Genomic DNA, 19,074 nt, shown 5'->3' with positions numbered 1-19,074 from the left:
GAGAGGACGCCTTAGCTGCCCCTGAGGCCATCCCATTTGGTTCCAGTTGGCCATCTTCTTCCTGATGCTATGCAAAGACTAGATTTTGGGGTGAAGCGAGCTGAGATCAGGGAGAGAGGCGTCAGCAGAGGTTCAGAGTGGAGGGTGTTGTCTGCAAGAACAACTCTAGGGAAGGCAGTGGCGGTGTCACCCCGCATCGGCAGCTCATCCCAAGGGCCTCCTCTGCACCAGGCACTAAAGAAACAGATGAACCGTCTCTTTGGGTGGATGTTTCAAATCTGTCTGTCGTTTAGATGATGAGCTTCAGGAGGGCAGGGTGTTTGAGATTCTCTCTGCAGAGCCAGGCACCATGCCTGGTGTGCAGTAGAGTCAGAAGGGCTTACTGAATGAATGAGTGAATGAATATTTGCATAATCAAGTATGAGAATACTGAAAGAAGCAGGGTAGTCAATAGGAGAGTGGAGGTTGAAAAAGACACATTGAGGGGCTTGGAATCCAAATTAATTCGACCAGAATTTGTAGGTACTTGTTATCTGCAAAGCGTTGGGTTTGGGTTGCCTGTGGGCCCCAGGAGGTCCTGGGTAAGGGTAGAGGGTGATAAGGCACGCGCTGTGAAATCCACTAAGAGACAGAGTGGGGTTAGCTCTTTATAGGGGTTGCTTTAAGGGTTTGGGAGGGGATTGGGAGTGGCTGTGTAGAAGAGCTGTTTTCTTCTAAGTTTTCTGGGGTGACACTGAAGTAAAGCTCTAGTGACCAAACTTCTCGCCTGGCTGTGCCTCCATGAGCTGTGGGCAGGGCTGTTCATGTTGTCTGAGTCATCCTCCAACCCCCCCCCACCACCCCCCACCCCCGGCGACGACCTTTCTCCTCAAGGATAGATGTTATGCTGGGAGCCTGCAACTTGTTCATTCATTCATTCATTTCTTCCCTCATTTAATTGTTTATTTATTTGCTTGTTTTTCTATTCTGTCACTTAGCAAATGTTCATCAAGTTTCTCCCCTGTGCCTGGCTCTGTGTCAGGTGCTGGGGGACCCTGGTGAAGCCAGTGGCCATGGTGTGGCCCTCATGGGGCTTTGGGCAGGTATAAACAAACTAACCCAATGTAGAAGACAGTGTTTGGGGTGAGGCCAAAATACCATGGAGATAGATGGAAGGGCTCTGGACATGGACCTGATGCATCAAGGAGGGCTTCCTGGAAGAAGTGGTATTTAATGTCCCCAAGATTACTAGGCCCAGGGGCAAGCAGGGGTTGCAGAGTAGATGTTCCCAACAGGGGAAATTATATGCACAAAAGGGCACTGAGCTGTCCCTCTCTGCTCCCTGAGAAAAGGGAGTCCTTTTTCTCTTATTTCTTTTATTTTTATTTTTTTGATATGGAGTCTTGTTCTGTCACCCAGGCTAACGTACCCTGGGGTGATCTTGGCTCACTGCAGTCTCCACCTCCCCAGTTCAAGCAATTCTCCTGTCTCAGCCTCCTAAATAGCTGGGACTACAGGCGTGTGCCACCACGCCTGGATAATTTGTTAGTAGAGATGGGGTTTCACCATATTGGCCAGTCTGGTCTTGAACTCCTGACCTCGAATCTCCACTTCCCTAGTTCGAGCAATTCTCCTGTCTCAGCCTCCTAAATAGCTGGGACTACAGGCACATGCCACCGTACCTGGATAATTTGTTAGTAGAGTTGGGGTTTCACCATATTGGACAGGCTGGCCTCGAACTCCTGACCTCAAGTGATCCACCATCCTCGGCCTCCCAGAATGCTGCGATTATAGGCGTGAGCCACCTCCCCTGCCCATGGGAGTCCTTTACCAAAATAGGTTTTGAAAGATGAACTGGAGGGTTCTCCATCCTCAAGTCAGTCTTTAACCCCCCTCTTTCCTGATCATGCTGCAAAATTGGTCTTTGTCCCAAGAATCCATCTATGGCAGCAGCACCCCCACATCTGAGACAGCAGCTCCCAGAAGTCCTAGGTCCATGAGCTGGGCCTCCTGCAGCTGGCTGCACCAGCACCTGCGTTGAGGGGGTCTTGAGTCAGTCTTCCCTCCTCTCCCAGGAGGCCAGCCAGGCGGAGGCCACGAAAGCCTTGTTACCTGTGCAGGAGCTAGGGATGCTGAACCGGGGACCTCCAGGCCAAAAAGAACCAAGGGCCCAGCCCAGCCCTGGCCAGCCTCCATCTGTTAGCCTCAGCCCAGAAATTGCAGGCAGCAGGGGACCCGACGGAGTGCCTGGGTTTTCTGCTCAGTAATGATCCTGCATACTTAATGGGATGATGTGTATCTGAGCTTATGTCTTCGACAGGTGCCCCTGTGGACGAATCTCCCTGGGCCGACTTCTATAAATATTTCAAAATTAAGCCCCCTTTGATCACTCTTGCGTATGTGCGTTTTACATTATATTTACTTTTGCACCGAATCAAATCTGAGGCCTCTGTGAGATGAAAATAAACTGTTCGACACGATATCATAGTCTGTAAGTGCTCAGACGTAACGGCTTTAGTCAGGGGTGAAGGAGTGGGAGGTGTAGCCTGGTGTCTGCTCCCTGGCCGCTGCTGCCCTAGGGAGGGGTCCCGCGGAGGTCAGGGCCTCTGGTTCCCAGGGCAGGGGCTGGGCGCTGAGGCAGGCGCAGGGAGCCCAGGCGGGTTAATAGGGGATTAAATATCCAACTTCCTGCTATGACCAAGTCTGCTTTAAAAAGGGAGCAGGAAAGCCAGTGAGAGGAATCAATACACTCCTGACAACTGCTGGTATCTTTTTCAGTTTTGCATTATATATATATATATGAGATATGGGGGGAGGTTCTGGGGTTCTTGTTACTTTCCTTGATGGGGTGGACACAGTTCAAATAAAAATCCATTACAGAGAATTAGGGGGCTATCTCCTTCCCAAGTCATCCCATCTGGGTGAAATGGGAGGCTCACTTCAAGACCTAGATGCTGGGGTGTGAGGCCTGGGTTGCCATTCCCAAACTGCAGTCCATGGACGTGACAGCTCTCCTGCACCGTGATTGATCATAAGCTTAGAGGACCAGGGAGCTTAGAGACTTTCCATAGGCTGAGGTTCTCTATGAGCTACAGACAGTGGGCTGGTAACCCACCTACTCTCACCAAGCTTCCATTCTGAGGAAGCGGGATCACCTCCAGCCTGGGTCAAACCCAGGAAGACTTCCTGGAGCACCTGAAGCCAGCATAGAGCAGGGAGGGTGGAGTTGGGCTCACAGCTATGGTGAGGTGGGGCTGGGCTGTCGGGAGATGTGGGGAAAGTTTCTGCTTCTACTTTTTCACCGTAACAAAGAGGGTAAGTGGAGACCGATGCCTTTTTCCAAACTCTACCCTCTTCTTTCTCACGCACGGGGAGCCCTCACACCATAAGAGCTTTGACCTTGCGATGTTTGGTTTGTGGTCCAGGAGTTTATTTTCACCGTTTATTGGTTTTTCACCTTCTCTGACTCACATTGGATAGAACGCTGCCTTTTCCAGCTGCGCATAGACAGAGGGTGGGTACAGTTTTGAAGGTGTTCTCTTGTAAGTTTTCCGAAGACATGGCCGTGTCAGCCCTATAGTTGGTGGCTGTCCTAGGGGAGGCTCTGTGGGGCTCAGCTATTGACATCTTTCTTATAGGAACCTGGTAGGATGGATGAGGCTCTCTGGCAATGTGAGGCGTGCATGTTATGTCCCTCCTTTGCTAAGAGCTTCTTGAGCCAGTGTTTTGCCCAAATATACACTCCATTCTGCTCAGACTGACTTTCAAGTCTGCACCAGCCCATGCCTCTGCCATACCTCCCCTCTGTCTCCAGAGCTTTCCAAACTCCATCTACATTTTGTACATGCTGGTCCTTCGGGCACATGTGGTGACGATGGTGTTGACGACGGTGATGGTAATGATGATGATGATGGTGATGAGGATTGTTGCTTTTTTATTGGGAGGATTGTCCATAGTCCTAACAACTACCCCATGTGACCTGGTGACCTCCTGGGGGCCCAGCCAAGGCCTGTCTCTCCTCCCACCACGACCTTCCATACTGTCTCTCTCCTGCACTCCCATCCCACTGCGCCCAGCATGCTGACGCTCTCTGCGATTCAGCAGGTGACCCGAGCTTCATGAGTCCATTCGTCTTTTCCTCCCTGAGTCAGCTTTTCAAGGCGAAAGCCTGGTCTTGCTTGTAGATCTCTAGATGTCCCCATGTCTTGCCACATGTAGGCATTACAAAATGTTATCGAAAGATGCCAGTCCCGCTACATAGATCCTCTGATAAGACTGATAACAGGAGCATTTTTTTAACCAGCATTTTTTTCCATGCCTTGGTCATGTCCTTCCCCTCTCAGCATGTCCTCTGCTGCCAGATTAAGGTGGCTTCTGGATCTAAACAGCTGTGCTCACTGCTGCAGCCAGCATCGAAGATGAGTTACTGCACAGGTAGAGAATGCCTCATTTTCTCTCCCACAACCCCACATGCCCTGTCAAAATTCCTCGAAGTGAATGGGACAGTCTATCAGTTTATTAGAGAGAGAAAGAAACTGAGGCTCTGGCAGGGGCCCAAGGTCACACCGATGCTCGAGGGAGAGTAGGCAATTGTATTCATATCAGTGGGACCTCAGGCATCATTCTCTTTCCATGACTGCAGTCTAATTGGGGGAATAAGTCACCTGACTCTACAGGAGAATGTGGAATAATGTGTCAGCCCTTCTAGATATTAAGAAAACAGAAGAGGCTGGGCGCGGTGGCTCACGCTTATAATCTCAGCACTTTGGGAGGCCGAGGCGGGTAGATCACGAGGCCAAGAGATCAAGACCATCCTGGTCAACATGATGAAACCCTGTCTCTACTAAAAATACAAAAATTAGCTGGGCACGGTGGCACACGCCTGTAGTCCCAGCTACTCAGGAGGCTGAGGCAGGAGAATTGCTTGAACCCAGGAGGCGGAGGTTGCGGTGAGCCGAGATGGTGCCACTGTACTCCAGCCTGGGTAACAAGAGCGAAACTCCACCTCAAAAAAAGAAAGGAAAACAGAGGAGCCTAAAGATAATTTTTTGGGGGTAACCCTCTGGTCTACCAGTTAATGCGTAACAGACCTGCTACATTTCTGCATCTGCAGTGCCTGCCATGTCTGCCCCACATGTTTTTACTTCCTGGCTCATGTCTTTGTGTGTCCTTTGCTCCTTGGCTTCCTCAGAGCTTGCCCATGGGTGTGGCTTCGTTCTTTCCAGGCACTTCCCAAATGACTGAGCTGGCTTCTGACTGTTGTTATCCAGCCCAGCAAGAATAAATGTGTTGCAAAAAGCCAGCCTGGCCGCTGGCATGTCTGCCTCTTTTAACTTTCTGAGCCCCTCTTTCCTCATCTTTTATACTGGAATAACATAGCACCGATCATCTAAGGTTGTATAAGGCTACCATGAGATAATAATCATGATGTACCCAGCAGTGTCGGCAGGTGGTATTTTGATGATGAGGAGAAAGATGATGAAGATGAGGATCCTGTTAATGTACATAGTGATGGTGATGGCCATGATAGTGACGATGGTGGTGATGGTGATGATAATGATAATGATGGTGGTGGTGATGATGGTGATGATGATGATGATGATGATGATGAGGGTGGTGATGATGCTGATCATGGTGATGGTGGTGATGGTGGTGATGATGCTGATGGTGGTGGTGGTGGTGATGATGCTGATGGTGGTGATGATTCTGATGATGGTGGTGATGATGCTGATGATGGTGATGCTGATGCTGGTGATGATGCTGATGATGATGGTGGTGATGATGGTGGTGGTGGTGATGCTGCTGCTGCTGCTGATGCTGGTGGCGATGGTAGTAGTAGTGATGATGATGGTGATAATGCTGGTGATGATGATGGTGATGTTGGTGATGATGGTGGTGATAATGATGGTGGTGGTGATGCTGCTGCTGCTGCTGCTGCTGGTGGTGATGGTGGTAGTGGTGATGATGATGATGGTGATAATTCTGGTAATGATGATGGTGATATTGGTGATGATGATGGTGATGGTGGTGATGCTGATGCTGGTGGTGGTGATGGTGATGATATTGCTGATGGTGGTGATGATGGTGGTGGTGATGCTGCTGCTGCTGCTGCTGCTGGTGGTGGTGATGGTGATAGTGGTGATGATGATGATGGTAGTTCTGGTGATGATGATGGTGATATTGGTGATGATGATGGTGATGGTGGTGATGCTGATGCTGGTGATGGCGATGGTGATGATATTGCTGATGGTGGTGATGATGGTGATGATGATGGTGATGATGGTGATGCTCTTGCTGATGAACGCTGTTGCTTTTTATTGAGAGGACAGTCCATAGTCCTAATAACTACCCTATGTGAACTTGTCCTCATTCCATGCCCAGCACCTACTTTCCTGGCTTTGTGTGGTATGGGCAGAAGGTGATCCAGGGATCCAGACCAGAAGTCTTCTCTACTCTGAGAAAATCACAGGAGAGCCCTTTGTGGTCATTTTTCTTTTCCATCAAGGTGGTTGTGCTCATTATCTGTCTTCATTTCTGGGCTACAGTTTCAATGGAGACTCCAAAAGCCACGGTGATGGAGGCTGTTTGCCTTTGAGAATTTTTTTTTTTTTTTTTTTTGCCAAACCCAAAGCAAAAATGGTCATGTCTTTGAGAATTTTGAAGTCATCCAAAGTTTCCAGGGAGAAGACACTCATTATTCCTCTTTCTTGTCTCAAATTATCCAACTCTTGTCCCACCAGCATGGAAGCTGCCTGGGGCTCCATGGGACCGCATACTAAAGCAGCTCAGCCAAGTCCTGCTCACTACCCAAGGCAGTGAGGGTCTTGACTTTGACCAATGTTCTATCCCTTTGGGTGTTTGACCACAGTCTGCAACTTGACTCTGTTGGTTACACAGTTTTCATCCTCCACAGCCTGATTTGAATACGGTATTTTCGTTCATAAATTCAGCAAGGATTTAACTATTTCTGGCCCTGTCTCATAGCGTTGTCTGCACATCAGTCAAAACGGAACAGGTCACCCGCGCTGCCCTCCTGTTCATCTATTAATCATCTGGCAAATAAACCACTCAGTATCCTGCCCACCCCGGTAATGTTTGTGATGTAATTTGTTTGGATGCCCAAATGTCACCAGCGTTGATTGTAAGAGATGAAAAAAATGCACTTGCTCAGCATAGCAAGCTCTAGGCCAAAATGTAAGCATGAAATCTCTGGTTTATTTTTGTAATAATGTTTACAGCTGTTTAATGACCCTGAAAAGGTTCAGTAGTCTGGTGTTCTGTATTTCAGAACAGGAGTGCATTATGCTTATAACAACCTTAGTTCAACAGTTTGAGCTACAACAATTGGAAAACTAGTATTTAATAAGAAGCCATTGTATGCTAGGTGAAGTTGTCTTAATTACTGTTTACCCTCAGCATAAGAAAGCAAGGTGGGCTTCAGGGACAGGCTGAAGGTCACGTGAGCCTCCAGGGACGGGATCTACCTGCTACTAGAAATGCATGTTATGAGGTGATTTTAAGTAACACCCACAGTGGTGTTTAGAGCCCCCCACCCCTTGCTGTGTACCGAAGTCTTAGATCCTACATAGCAACTTGGAGGTCAGGGACTCCTGCAAGGCTTTCAAGGGAGCAGCTTCACCCACATCTATAAAAAAGGGAATGTTTTAGTTGTGCTTGGCTAGACAACAATACTTGATTTTTAAAAATCCAGTGGAAATGGTTATTTTGAAAGTCATTTTATTTTCCAACGATTCTTTTTCGTGGTATAAGGAAAAAGCATACAACTTACTGGCAAGATCTATATTTTTTTGGACTATTCATAAGATTACTTTTTTTTTCTGTGCTAGCAAAATGAAACTGTGTTTTTGTGTAAAATTTATTTAGACTCATAGCAGCTGGCATTTCTGGTGTCCTGATAGTTTTAAATTTCATTTTGAGTGAAAGATACAATTAGGTTCTCTATTGGAAGAGTTAAGTGAAAACTTTTGTCATTGATATCACAGGAAATAGTCTTCAAGGCAGAAATGCAAAATCAAAATAACCATTAGCACCATCAAAGGCAGCTGAATGGCTCACGGTACCTGCAATGATGACAGTGATGAGAGAGAATATATTTTGATAATCTGTGCACCCAGTGGTGGGTTTCATTTGCTGAGCGTGAAATTGCATTGCTTAAGAAGAAAACCTGTAATGTTTGGAAGCCTTCACCGGGGGCCTCTACCTGTGTTCAGAGGCGCAGTCCAGGAGTTACCATACCGTGGTGAAGAGTGCCATGGCCGCCAAGAGTCTAGCTTAGTTCTTCATCAATATTGACTGTCCGGTTGAGTCCTCGAGGTGCCTGACCATGACCCTGTGCTCAGAAAAGATCGAGGCTGGGGAGAATGTTGCCATGTTTCTATATTGAGGGGGATGGTGCTGCAGACACAGGAGTTTACAGTGGCCTTTCGCTGTCCAGCCTCGGTGAGGACATCTGGCTTCCTTTGCAGAGTTAGGTAAATTATGCATTCATTGGTTCCTTCCATCAATAAGCCAGGGTTTATCGATCCTCTTCCTTATAGGTTTCAGGCTAGGGCAATGAGCCGAAGGTCGGGGCAAGCTGTTCTCACTGTTCAGTAGTTTGTTTACTTGCTTTAAATTGTGCTAAGGGTTTTCCTGCCCAGGTGAGCTGTTTCCATGAGTGCTTTCGAAGGTTATTCATAGTCCTGGCTGCCTAATTGCCTGAAGCCTAGGATCATGGCCTGTCCTCTGCTGGCCCCTGGTTTCCTTTTATAAAATTTTAGATTCAGGGGGTACCTATGCATGTTTGTCACATGGGTATATTGTGTAATGCTGGGGATTGGGCCGCTAGTGAACCCATCACAAATAGCAAACATTGTACCCTATAGGTATTGTACCCTCCCCTGCCCCCTCCCTGCTTTTGGAGTCCCCAGGGTCCATTATCTCCATCTTTATGTCCATGTATACCCATTATTGGGATTAGCTCAACATGGATTAAAGACTTATACATAAGATGTGAAATTATACAAAAATCCTGGAAGCACCTAGAAAAACCTCTTCTGGACATCAGCCCAAGTGAATAATTTGGCTTCTGCTCCTGGGCCACGCAGTGCTGAGTGAAGGGTGAATGGGGCATGTGGGCTAAAGTGCTCTGGCAGCGGGGTTGGGGTGGGCTGTGGCAGGAGGCCCCTCCAGGGACGGACACTGATGGATATTCCCTGTGGGGACTGCGAGGGAGCAGATGGTCTGAAAGGGAGGGCTCACTCCCTGGTGGGCTTGGGAAAGGGGTAATAAGACCTTCCAGCAGGTCTTTTAGTTGGAATTTTTAAAATTTATCTTTTAAATTCTTTTTGTTTTCTGAGACAAGTTCTCACTCTCATCGCCCAGGCGGAAGTGTGGTGGTATGGATCATAGCTCATTGCAGCCTCAACTTCCCCAGGCTCAAGTGATCCTCCCATCTCAGCCTCCCAAGTAGCTGGGACTATAGGCACACACACCACCTTGACCGGCTAATTTTTAAAATATTATTTTAGTAGAGATGGGCTTTGCCATGTTGCTTAGGCTGGTCTCAAACTCCTGGGCTCAGCCTCCCAAAATGCTGGGATTACAGGTGTAAACCTCTGTGTCCCGCCCCTTCCAGCAGGTCTTGTCATTTGCAGGCAGCTCTAATTTCTCCAGCCCCATGAGCTCTTATGTCTGCAGTTAGATTCAATCCTTTAACAGTAGGATAAATGATGCTTTAGTTTCCCAGTGTAGGCATTTGTGTACATTTCTAGAGGGCTTCAAGTTAGGGACTCCCCACCCTTACCTCAATACAGACATAGTTAATGTGCGCGCGTGTGCCTGCACACACACACACACCCCTGGACACCAAAGCTGCAATGGTTTTTCTTTTCCCCAGCTTTGCATTCAGCCTCCAAGGGACCTTTCATTGCTCCCCTGTTACTTGTGGACTCGCTCACACTAGCCCCTGAGATCCACGGGCCCTCGAGGGCATGTACATGGAAGGTCCCTGGTGAATACTGACTGAATGGCTAAGGTAAGGAATAAACGCATTCTGGATGGGCGAAGTGTCACGGCTGGAGAAATTGGGGCCGACCCAGGTTTTGTGAGTCCCAGGCCGGGCCTGGGGCCAGCTTGTCCTGCCTCGGCTGTTTTGGCGCAGAGACAGCACACCAATTACCCCATACTCTTTCCAGGAACTCGTGCTTCCCTTTCTTGCTCTAAGTCGAGCAGCAGGCATCAGTTACAACTGCCCCATTGCAGTGACCTCAGCTGCACCTGCTCGAGGAATCACAGAATCACAGAGGATTCTCAGCTGACTGTCTGCCATGGTCCTGCCTCCCAGTAAGCCCTCCACGCAGGCTTCTCCAAGGTTTATTCAAGGGCTGGGGACCATTATTCTGGAAGTGTCTCCTGGGGAGCTGGCTGGGCCCTCTGAAACCCTAGGGTCTCCGATGAGCAGTGATGGTCAGTTAAGTTCTAAAGGGAATCATTGCGTCTCCTAGTATCCAGCAGTTGGGCCACGATGGGTGGTCCAAGCCTGGGGTGATCACCATGGACATTTAGACTGAAAGAGTTGGTGGCATGGTTGGCTTTTTCTTTTCTCTTCTTTTTTTCTTTCTTTCTTTTTTGACAGAGTCTTGCTCTGTTGTCCAGGCTGGAGTGCAATGGCACTATCTCAGCACACTGCAACCTCGGGTTCAAGTGATTCTCCTGCCTTGGCCTCTTGAGTAGCTGGGACTACAGGCGCCCACCACCACACCCAGCTGATTTTTGTATCTTTAGTAGAGACAGGGTTTCAACATGTTGGTCAGGCTGGTCGCAAACTCCTGACTTTAAATAGTCTGCCCACCTTGGCCTCCCAGAGTGCTGGGATTATTGGCATGAGCCACCATGCCCAGGCATGGGTGGCTTTTTCTTGGTGGTTTCTAAACCTTCAACTTCTCAGTGGTAGTCAGGGACTCTTCCAACTCCGTCCAGTTCTGATTGTAGGTGCTCTTGGACTTGTGCAAAGGCCGAGGTTAGGTCACATAAGGTTGAGGTTAGAGTGAGTCTCTGTTCATTCATTCATCCACTCAGTCAGGACATAGAACCTAAGGTGAGCCAGCTGTGTGCTAGGACCCAAGGCTTTATCCTTGACCAAGGCAGAAATGCCTTCTGCCTTCACAGGAAAGAAGCATGACTGTAAAAGGATCAATGACAAAATGTTGCCCCCATGGTATGTTCTACAAAAAAGAAAGTAAGGTGTTGGGACAGAGAAGGGCTGGGGTGTCATCCTCAGACAGGGTGGGCACAGAGGGCTGTTGTGAGAAAGGATGTGTGAGCTCAGATGTGCATGATAAGAACAGAGCCAACTATGAAGGGGGGGGGCGGCAGTGCGCACGTTCTAGAACATTCTATCCTCAGCTGAGGATCTAGCAAAGGCATTTAAAGACTTAAAGAGGTTACAAAGCTTTGTTAACTCTGACCAGTATGGATAGACAGATATATAGATAGATAGACAGACAGATTTGAAAAAAATAAAAGAATTCAGTACTCAAACCAAACCTGAAAACTCCCACATTCGTTATTTGACCAGCTGAGCTGTCATTTGCTTAGCATGAATGGTGGTGGTGTCAGGGGCATAGTCTTCAACTCCATGCCCCTCATCCAACCTGATTTGCAGTCTCGCCGCATTGCATATTCAGCCTTCTCTCCCTCCTGCTGAATTGGCGTCAGCTCATCAGCAGCAACCTGAAAATAGCCCATCTTCCTGGATTCATGTCTTCTGAGCTGGCCAACTGGGCAGCTTTGGAAGTGGGCCAGCCCTGTTGGCCTTGGACTTCCCAAACTTCCACAGAGCTGTTGGGTGGAATTCTGAGCACTCCCATGTGGCTTCAGGGTCATGATCTCTGTTGGCCCAGGAGAGAGAGTGAGACTGGATGGGGCTTGAAGGTGGAGAAGGGGCTTCAGGCAGGGTTCTGGGGCCACCAGTCTCTGCCTGGAGCCTCTAGCAAACTCTGTACACTGTGCCTGCTCCTCTCTGCTGGCGAGCGGGTGTCATGAGTCCTGGGGCTGGCGGGTCTTGTCCACTATCACGTCTCCAGTGGCAAAGCTAGGGACTGGCACATGGAAGGATCTCAGTAAGTTTGTTGAATGAATGCAGAAATCTTCATGGGATATTAGCTTTTTTCTGACCAACCTCCAAAATGGAACTGTATGTTTAAAAACAATTTAAGTGTAGACTTCCCCCAGGAACAAAAAAGAAGGATGACAAGTTGGAAGCTTCTCCTATGGCAAGGGCCTATGCACCTTTACGTGTGTCTTCACGCTTTGTGCAGTTGTGCATATGTTTGATGCGTGGACACAGTTGGTCCAGCACCACCGCTGTAATCCCTCTGCCTCCTGGAAATAAACATTCACGGCTTTTTCTTCCCTTCCTTTGCAAGATGGACTCACCACCCCACTCCTCCTGCCAAGGAAGTCAGGTCTCCCACTGGAGACCCTCCATGCCATGCACGGTCTCCTGGCGGGAGGCCCAGCAAGCAGCAGACCCTGCCGAGGCTGCCTGTGCTTCCTCCACAGTTGAGCTCAGTCCTCACAGGTCCCCCTGGGCAATTGCTTAGTCCAGAAACCAGTCCTGGCTGAGGTTAAGCACAGCTCCTGGACCACGTGGCTGGCCGACACATCTAAACAATGGGATGCAAACAGGAGAGGTGTGTGCAAAAACGATTCCAATGGCAGGAAACGAATTTGGACTCCTTCAGGTGGAAGACATAGCTGGAAATAGAAGGACCCCAGGCAGGGGTTCATTGCCTTGCGAAGTGGAGCTCCCCATGTGCTCCGATGTGGAAGGGGCTGTTTTCTCTGCCCTCCCTGGAACCATCTGGCTTCAGCCATTCTGCGCAGGCGGGAGAGGGGGCAGAGAGGACTATTAAAGACAATTATGCAGACCAGCTTTGAACGATAGTGTTTAACAAACAACTTTGGGTTCTAATTTTCTGCAAAACACATACTGCAGGTACAATTTGTACTCATTATTGTATATTGGGAAAGTTATTAAAAACACTCAAACTTGGTTGAGACTTCCTATGGCATCATCCCTGGATTTTAATGGGTTTTTATCTCATTCTATAAAAGATCTCTTTAAGCCCAATCAAAGTCCCTGCTTTGGATATCTTACCATTGAAGGCTAGGAAGCACCCCATTATATGGTACAGGTCTTTCCTGTGGCCCAAATTTGAACAACTTCAGCAATCTGCTAAGAGTCCGTCAGGAGATAATTTATACTTCTTTTGATGGACACAGTTACTGAATGACAAAATAACAGTGTTTCGTAACATAAGGGTTAAATCTTAATCTCTGAGGTTTGCAAAGCCGCTACTCGCAGTCTCCTTAAAATTTAATATACCTCGTTAATGCTTCCTTGCAAACACTGAAGGATTTTTATGATTATAATCATGTGTTACAGCACCTAGTACTGTTTCTAAGCAGCATACTAATCAGCTTAATGAGATATTACTGCACTTTTTGTTGACTAAAGCAAAATCCCTTTTATTGTTCTAAAGCCTGTCCTTTACTTTATTTTTTCCCAAAACATTATCTTGTTTTATTATGTACCAGTAAATATCATGCCATTGGGTTTTTTTTTTGGCCAAATCATAAAATGATCTCTTTCATCTCAGAGTGGTGAATGTATTGAATATAGCAAACGGAAACAAAAGTTCCAAGTGGGATTTTTGGTCTTGCTGGGAAAGTCATTGTGCTCTCAGGCAAACTTGGGACTGAACCAACAGGTATAGGTGCAACAATGGGGCAACAGAGAAAAAGTTTCACACGTAGACCCTTGATTTGTTATCAGGTGTTGAAAGGGGTAAAACATTAATAATTTAAAGGTGGATGAATAATTGCAGTCTGTAAATAGAAAAAACAAGGAAGACGACCTGTCGCCAAAACAAATTGGAGGAGCAATGCCATATTGCATAATTGGCATTTAATAATTCATTTTTTTATTATTGTTTTTGACTAGAATTCCTCAGCATGATTATGTGTAGGTAAGGCATGAAATGCAAAATCCCCGCCCGCTGCTGCTGTTGATGCATGGCGCCACAGCCACACCTGGCGTGGATCTGAACTCTGCCTCTCTTTTCAGGGATGGAAGAAGCGAGCCTGTGCCTTGGAGTGTCTTCGGCGGAGCCGGAAGCTGAGCCCCACCTGAGCGGCCCGGTCCTGAACGGCCAGTATGCCATGAGTCAGAAGCTGCACCAGATCACCTCCCAGCTCAGCCATGCCTTCCCCGAGCTCCATGCCCGGCCCAACCCCGAGGAGAAGCCCCCCGCGTCCCTGGAGGAGAAGGCCCACGTGCCCATGAGCGGCCAGCCCATGGGCAGTCAGATGGCGCTCCTGGCCAACCAGCTGGGCCGGGAGGTGGACACTAGCCTCAACGGGCGGGTGGACCTGCAGCAGTTCCTCAACGGGCAGAACCTGGGCATCATGTCCCAGATGAGCGACATCGAGGATGACGCCCGCAAGAACCGCAAGTACCCGTGCCCGCTGTGCGGCAAGCGCTTCCGCTTCAACAGCATCCTCTCGCTGCACATGCGCACGCACACGGGCGAGAAGCCCTTCAAGTGCCCGTACTGCGACCACCGGGCAGCGCAGAAGGGGAACCTCAAGATCCACCTGCGGACCCACAAGCTGGGCAACCTGGGCAAGGGGCGGGGGCGCGTGCGCGAGGAGAACCGCCTGCTGCACGAGCTGGAGGAGCGCGCCATCCTGCGGGACAAGCAGCTGAAGGGCAGCCTGCTGCAGCCCCGGCCCGACCTGAAGCCGCCGCCGCACGCGCAGCAGGCCCCGCTGGCCGCCTGCACCCTGGCCCTGCCCGCCAACCACAGCGTGCCCGACGTGGCCCACCCGGTGCCCTCGCCCAAGCCGGCCAGCGTGCAGGAGGACGTGGTGGCCCCGGCGGCGGGCTTCCGCTGCACCTTCTGCAAGGGCAAGTTCAAGAAGCGCGAGGAGCTGGACCGCCACATCCGCATCCTGCACAAGCCCTACAAGTGCACGCTGTGTGACTTCGCGGCTTCGCAGGAGGAGGAGCTCATCAGCCACGTGGAGAAGGCGCACATCACCGCCGAGTCGGCCCAGGGCCAGGGCCCCAACGGCGGCAGCGAGCAGTCGGCCAATGAATTCCGCTGCGAGGTGTGCGGCCAGGTTTTCAGCCAGGCGTGGTTTCTCAAGGGCCACATGCGCAAGCACAAAGACTCCTTCGAGCACTGCTGCCAGATCTGCGGCCGGCGCTTCAAGGAGCCCTGGTTCCTCAAGAACCACATGAAGGTCCACCTCAACAAGCTGTCGGTGAAGAACAAGTCCCCCAGCGACGCCGAGGTGCCTGTGCCTATGGGCGGCATGTCCCAGGAGGCCCACGCCAACCTGTACTCCAGGTACCTCTCCTGCCTGCAGAGCGGCTTCATGGCCCCGGACAAGGCCGGCCTGAGCGAGCCCAGCCAGCTCTATGGCAAGGGCGAGCTGCCCATGAAGGAGAAGGAGGCGCTGGGGAAGCTGCTGTCTCCCATCTCCAGCATGGCCCACGGAGTCCCGGAGGGGGACAAGCACTCCCTGCTGGGATGCCTCAACCTCGTGCCGCCGCTGAAATCCAGCTGCATTGAGCGGCTGCAGGCGGCTGCCAAGGCTGCGGAGATGGACCCGGTGAACAGCTACCAGGCTTGGCAGCTCATGGCCAGGGGCATGGCTATGGAACATGGCTTCTTGTCTAAAGAGCATCCGCTGCAGCGCAACCACGAAGACACTTTGGCAAACGCCGGGGTTCTGTTTGATAAGGAGAAGCGGGAGTACGTGTTAGTGGGAGCAGATGGCTCCAAGCAGAAAATGCCTGCTGATTTGGTTCACAGCACTAAAGTGGGCAGTCAGAGAGACCTGCCAAGTAAGCTCGACCCTTTAGAAAGCAGTCGGGATTTTTTGTCACACGGGCTGAACCAGACGCTCGAGTATAACCTGCAGGGTCCCGGGAACATGAAGGAGAAGCCCACCGAGTGCCCCGACTGCGGTCGGGTGTTCCGCACCTACCACCAGGTGGTCGTTCACTCCCGGGTCCACAAGCGGGACCGCAAGGGCGAGGAGGACGGGCTGCACGCGGGCCTGGACGAGCGGCGTGGCTCGGGCAGTGACCAGGAGTCCCAGTCAGTGAGCCGCTCCACCACGCCGGGCTCCTCTAACGTCACCGAGGAAAGTGGGGTCGGAGGCGGCCTCTCCCAGACCGGGAGTGCCCAGGAGGACAGTCCGCACCCCTCCTCGCCATCCTCCTCAGGTAGGTTAGCTGGGAAGCGGGGAGAAGCAGCTTGCACAGCAGCGCTGCCCAGGGCTGCCTGGTTCTGCTCGCAGGCCTCTGGTCAGTTCCAAGGCCAGTGTGTTTTGAACCCCGATGTGGGTGGGTTGGACACTGAGCCATGCCTTTCTTTCTCCACCTGACTGGAGGGAAAGGGCCATCCTTGTGCCATTTATGCCTTCTCTTGACCACTGGCTACCAAGAAAGTAAGTTGAGGCCAGGCACAGTGGCTCAAGCCTGTAATCCCAGCACTTTGGGAGGCTGAGGCAGGTGGATCACTTGAGGTCAGAGGTTCGAGACCTGCCTGGCCAATATGAAGAAACCCTGTCTTTACTAAAAATACAAAATTAGGTGAGTGTGGTGGCACATGCCTGTAATCCTAGCTATTCGGGAGGCTGAGGCAGGAGAATCAGTTGAGCCCAGGAGACAGAGGTTGCATTGAGCCAAGATCACGCCACTGCACTCCAGCCTGGGCAACAGAGCGAGACACTGTTTCAAAAAAAAAGACAAAGTTGTGAGGGAGATGGCCAGGTGGTACATTTTTCAATGGCCTAGCCTGCGTTTTTCTTGCAATTGTCCAACCCCGTTTCATAGCCTGATGCTGTCTGCTCTCATTTTCTCTCTGGAACTCGGGAGCTAGCATTCTGCTGTATCCCAAATGTGAATGTGTAAGTCCCAAACTTCGCCGTCTTTCTCTCCCCGTTGGAGTATTCCCATGATTCTCTCATGAAGGCACCGCAGTCTCTCTCCCCAAGCCAAACCTATCTTCTGGCCCCCTACAAAAGTACAACGTGGGTCACCTGCCAGATCTGTGTGACCTAAAGAGCCCCACCACTTTGCTCTGATGATTTGGAAAAGTACAGGGGTTTGAAACGCAGACGCACAACTGTTATGTCTTGAATTGTACTGTGTTAAACGGGCGATACAGCTTTGGGGTCTAAAATAGCAAAGCAGAAAATCTGTCATCAAAATGTCTGTGAAATGATGAAGCTTCCTGGCCCAGTTTGAGAAAAAAAAAAACAAAAAAACAAACAAACAAAAAAACCCAAAACCAAAAAACACGCTAGCCTCAGATGGCTAAATTAAAATCACCACCTAACAGCAGGTGAGGTGTAGCCTTCATCCGTATTTCCAAAGCCCCTTACTAATGGGTAGTAAATTGAAAGTTATATCTCTAGTCCTTTATAAAGAAAGCACCTCGCTAATACTGTAATCATTCTGCAGCCTAACAACAGAGGAAATCGTGCCATAACAAATACCCTGTTACTAATGGTAACATTGATTTCTGCAATCAGCCATTAAGTCTAGAAAATGAAAGACAGTTTGAGGCACCTCGAGGCACTGCCTTGCCCACCGTTAAAGACGTAGCGGCACACTTTTGAGGGTCATTTTTTAAAAGTTTTTTTCTTCTTTCTCGATTTTTTCGATCCCTGTTTCGGTCTGGGAGGCGATTCACCGCTGCACTTATTAAGTAGATGCCAGTTTTAGTTTTGCTGTTATAGTCATGCTTCAGCATACTCTCCTTTGAGGACAAAATTAGTATCAAAATAAAGTGGGACTCTGCCGGCTTATTACAAACCAGTAAGGAATTGTTAAGACACATAAATCTGGTCTGCGCATTCCAGAGATTCCAATAGCACTTAATGCTGCTGCTTAAATACCCATGAAACATACTGTCTACTCCTGGAGTCCTAGACTTGTTTGGGATTTATTACTGATGAGACACTTAGGAAGTGTCTCACCAGCAGCATGAGTGCCATGGAGGCGTGAGGTCACAATACCTGGAGTGACTGCCACACAGAACATACTGATTCAAGGGAAGGGTTTTCACGTTGCCCTGCCTGGCAGTGGGAACCGTGTAAAGATAGATCCCTACACGGGAGGCAGCCAAGTGCCAGGTATCCCAATGCCAGGAGGAACTCTTTCTGGCCTCCTAGGATGGGGTCTCCTCTTCTGAGGTGTGTTGCCTCTGATTTTTGGATTGGGACCTTTACAGGACACAGACGCGGAGAGCAAACTGGTTCCCCTAAGTTTTGAGAGTGATGTGGAGTTCACAATGACAGATTTCCATCCCTCTCTCAGACCTGCTGAAATGTAAGGGTCTCGGCAGAATATTCTGACACCAAATGTTCAGCTTCATTAATGACGTGTTTACCGTGTTTTTCTCACCTTCTGGCCAAGTGATAGCCCCGTGCTATTCCTATCTCTGTTGCTTGCCTATCTCTCAGTGCTTGGTTGAAAAACCCCATTTTGCTTAAAAAGAATCAGCCATGCTCATGACTTGAAAGAGAATTATACTTGAGTTGTGGTTATCTTCTTACTTTTATTTCCCCTCATTGAAGTATTTTACAATTGTGAATACTGATTCTTTCATTTCTGGTTGACTTCTTTGTTTTCTTCATATTCAAATGAGACCCTTTCATAATTTTCTGACTAAGTAGGAGAATTGAGGGCATACCCATATGCTACCGCATCAGCTGTGCGTCTGGAGCATTCAGGTTTCTCTGGGATTTAGGACTCTTAACCAAATCTGGTTAGTCCTCCCTCTTATTTCCAACAAGTTTGACTTGTATAAAAGTGGGATTAAAATAAGCATTTAAATAAAAATCTGGATACAATGGGTATTTTATTATTACCTGTTAAAGAGAAACCTGCAAGGTGAAGGAGAGAGAAAAAAAAAATCTTTAAGCCCTTAAGTAAAGAAAGAAGTACTTATTAAGGCTTCTATTAAGAAATAACTGCAAAACACGGTTTTACAAATTTCTCAGACTGCA

At 49.2% G+C, this 19,074-nt stretch overlaps 1 protein-coding gene across 10 annotated transcripts in view; it reads left to right on the top strand.

Moving 5' to 3' along the window:
* Nucleotides 1-19,074, top strand: part of ZNF536 (zinc finger protein 536) — a 485,174-nt gene that overhangs the window by 209,715 nt on the left and 256,385 nt on the right. For all 10 annotated transcript variants that reach the window (XM_017499880.2, XM_017499878.2, XM_037728303.1 and 7 more), the window contains one exon: nt 14,111-16,282. In XM_017499880.2, coding sequence (XP_017355369.1) covers nt 14,113-16,282 — 2,170 coding nt within the window. In that variant the 5' untranslated portion in view covers nt 14,111-14,112. The remainder of the gene's footprint in view (nt 1-14,110; nt 16,283-19,074) is intronic.

Source organism: Cebus imitator, unplaced genomic scaffold (assembly GCF_001604975.1).
Source record: "Cebus imitator isolate Cc_AM_T3 unplaced genomic scaffold, Cebus_imitator-1.0 Scaffold261, whole genome shotgun sequence".
NCBI classification, from domain to species: domain Eukaryota; kingdom Metazoa; phylum Chordata; class Mammalia; order Primates; family Cebidae; genus Cebus; species Cebus imitator.
Note: the sequence above shows the minus strand (reverse complement) of the source record. Positions and strands in the feature narration are given on the sequence as shown.